The sequence below is a fragment of the Pinus tabuliformis genome, chromosome Q (assembly GCF_031772625.1).
Source record: "Pinus tabuliformis cultivar Carrire ecotype Pingquan chromosome Q, CPIR1, whole genome shotgun sequence".
Classification (NCBI taxonomy): Eukaryota; Viridiplantae; Streptophyta; class Pinopsida; order Pinales; family Pinaceae; genus Pinus; species Pinus tabuliformis.
This window is the reverse complement of record NC_142296.1, coordinates 777,461,473-777,463,300: the sequence shown is the minus strand read 5'-3', so window position 1 is coordinate 777,463,300 and position 1,828 is coordinate 777,461,473. Positions and strand designations below refer to the sequence as shown.

General features: G+C 43.7%; 1 protein-coding gene across 1 annotated transcript; it reads right to left on the bottom strand.

Moving 5' to 3' along the window:
* Positions 1-364: 364 nt before the first annotated feature.
* On the bottom strand, positions 365-1,393 carry LOC149221789 (uncharacterized). The gene is made up of 2 exons (XM_089387476.1): positions 1,185-1,393; positions 365-1,094 (listed from the first exon to the last, which is right to left on the bottom strand). Exons 1-2 carry the CDS (start codon positions 1,391-1,393, stop codon positions 365-367), a joined length of 939 nt encoding a protein of 312 aa, XP_089243602.1.
* Between the last annotated feature and the right edge of the window lie 435 nt (positions 1,394-1,828).

Here is a 1,828-nt window from a genome sequence, read left to right as displayed (position 1 = left end):
GGCATGATGTCACAAATCACCTTGTCCCTATATTTGCCAATATGGAACTCCACCTCACACTGCTCATGAACTAGAAGTTGATGACCTTTCTATAACCAAGACACCTTATAGGGAGTTGGGTGCTTCAACCTTTTCAAACCCAATTTCTCCACCGTCTGTGTTGCAACCAAATTATCAATGCTTCCACTGTCTATAATCAGTTTACAACATTTTCCATGTGACTTGCACACAGTCCGGAATAATGCCCTTCTTTGGGTTTGTTCAGTTGTCTCCTTAACTGGTTTCAGCAGTACCTTATTCAAGACTAAGGCCTCTCTTGTTTTCGGTACATTCTTTACCTCTTGGGGTGATGCCTCTGCTTCCTCTATTTAAGCAACATATGCTCCTCTTTGTCAGCCTGTTCGCCTTCTGGACACTCAAAGGACCTGTGCCCCCACTTGTGGCACTTGTAACACTGGTAGGCAACCCCTCTGCTTCTGCCATTACCCCTTCCTCTCTGGTATGGCCTTCCTCCCGTAGTGCTACCTTCCTTTTCTGCTGTCCCTGAGGTCTTTGAACTGTTGCCTTCTTCACTGTTGTTGGCAGTCCTTCCTCTGCCAAAGGATTGTCCTTTCCCTCTGCCAGTTCCACGTCCTCTTCTGCCATTCCGCTTCCTTGCGATCTTTTCTTCTGCGTTTAAGGCACTCTGGTATGCTTCCTCTATGGTTTTTAGAGAAATAATACTTATCTCGTCTAATATTTCCATCCTTAGGCCATTCAAAAACCTTGTTGTCTTTTCTGGGGTGTCTTTAATGTAACCAACTCTCAAATTCACCCGATAAAATTCTTCGGTGTATTCTTTCACCCTCATTCCTCTATGCTTCAAATTCTGCACCTGCCAATACAAAGCAATCTGGTAGTATTTGGGAAAAAACTTACCCTTCATCTTGGCAACCATTCTGGTCCACTTTTTAATAGGTAAATTATTTGGTCTTCTCCTTTCTGCTTGGACACTGTCCCACCATAAGGCTGCATGTCCTTTTAACTTGGTGGTAGCGAATTTAACTTTCCTATCTTCGCTGATCTCCTCACATTCAAAGTATTTGTCTAACTCACTAATCCAGTCCAACAACACTTCTGTGGACAAACTACCATCATAGTTTGAAATCTTAGGCTTTGGCTTACTACTAGCCAATAAAACTGACCTTAACAATCTGATTTCAGGTCCTTCCTCATCTGATCCATCTGTCGTAACTGCAGCTTCTTCATCATTGTCATCTCCTCCTTCAGGATCCCTTCTCCTTCCTGCTTCTACTGCTGCCAAACAAGCATTCAGGATCCTAATCTCTTCCCTCAATCCTTCATCTACTACCCTGCGAATAGCTCTACCCCGACCTCTTCTTCTGACTTCCATTTTGTAAAGAAAAACAATTAACTCTAACCAGCTTTAATACCAAAAATTGATGGGACCATCCTTGAACACCTACAGCTTATAATTAATTGCTGATTGTGTTGTTGATAGCTTTGTGGTTGGCTAACTTTATGGCGCAATACTGTAGTTTAATTGATTTTAGGACAAGTGTCGTGGTCTTGGGGCTCACTCCTCCCACCTCTTACTGTAATCAAGAAACCCTGACTCGACTCATTCCACTATTGCTCCGGTCTTCTGTTGCGCCATCGAGGTGAGTGTTTCCACTCTGTCACAAGTCGTTGCTCCTCAGGGTTTCGCTTACACACTCGACAATGTCCTCTATTCTGCACCCTGTTCTGAAGTCTCGGGACCCCTGGTCTCAGTCATGGGTTTCTGTTTATTTGGCTCTGGTTATGGTCTTGGGTCCTTTTTATTCTC

Bases quoted from the DNA above. Each gene is read 5' to 3' on its own strand.
- LOC149221789 (XM_089387476.1), bottom strand. From the start codon at position 1,393: ATGGAAGTCAGAAGAAGAGGTCGGGGTAGAGCTATTCGCAGGGTAGTA. The intron at 1,095-1,184 runs GTCAGTTTTATT...GGACTGGATTAG, and splicing joins CCTGAAATCAGATTGTTAAG to TGAGTTAGACAAATACTTTG.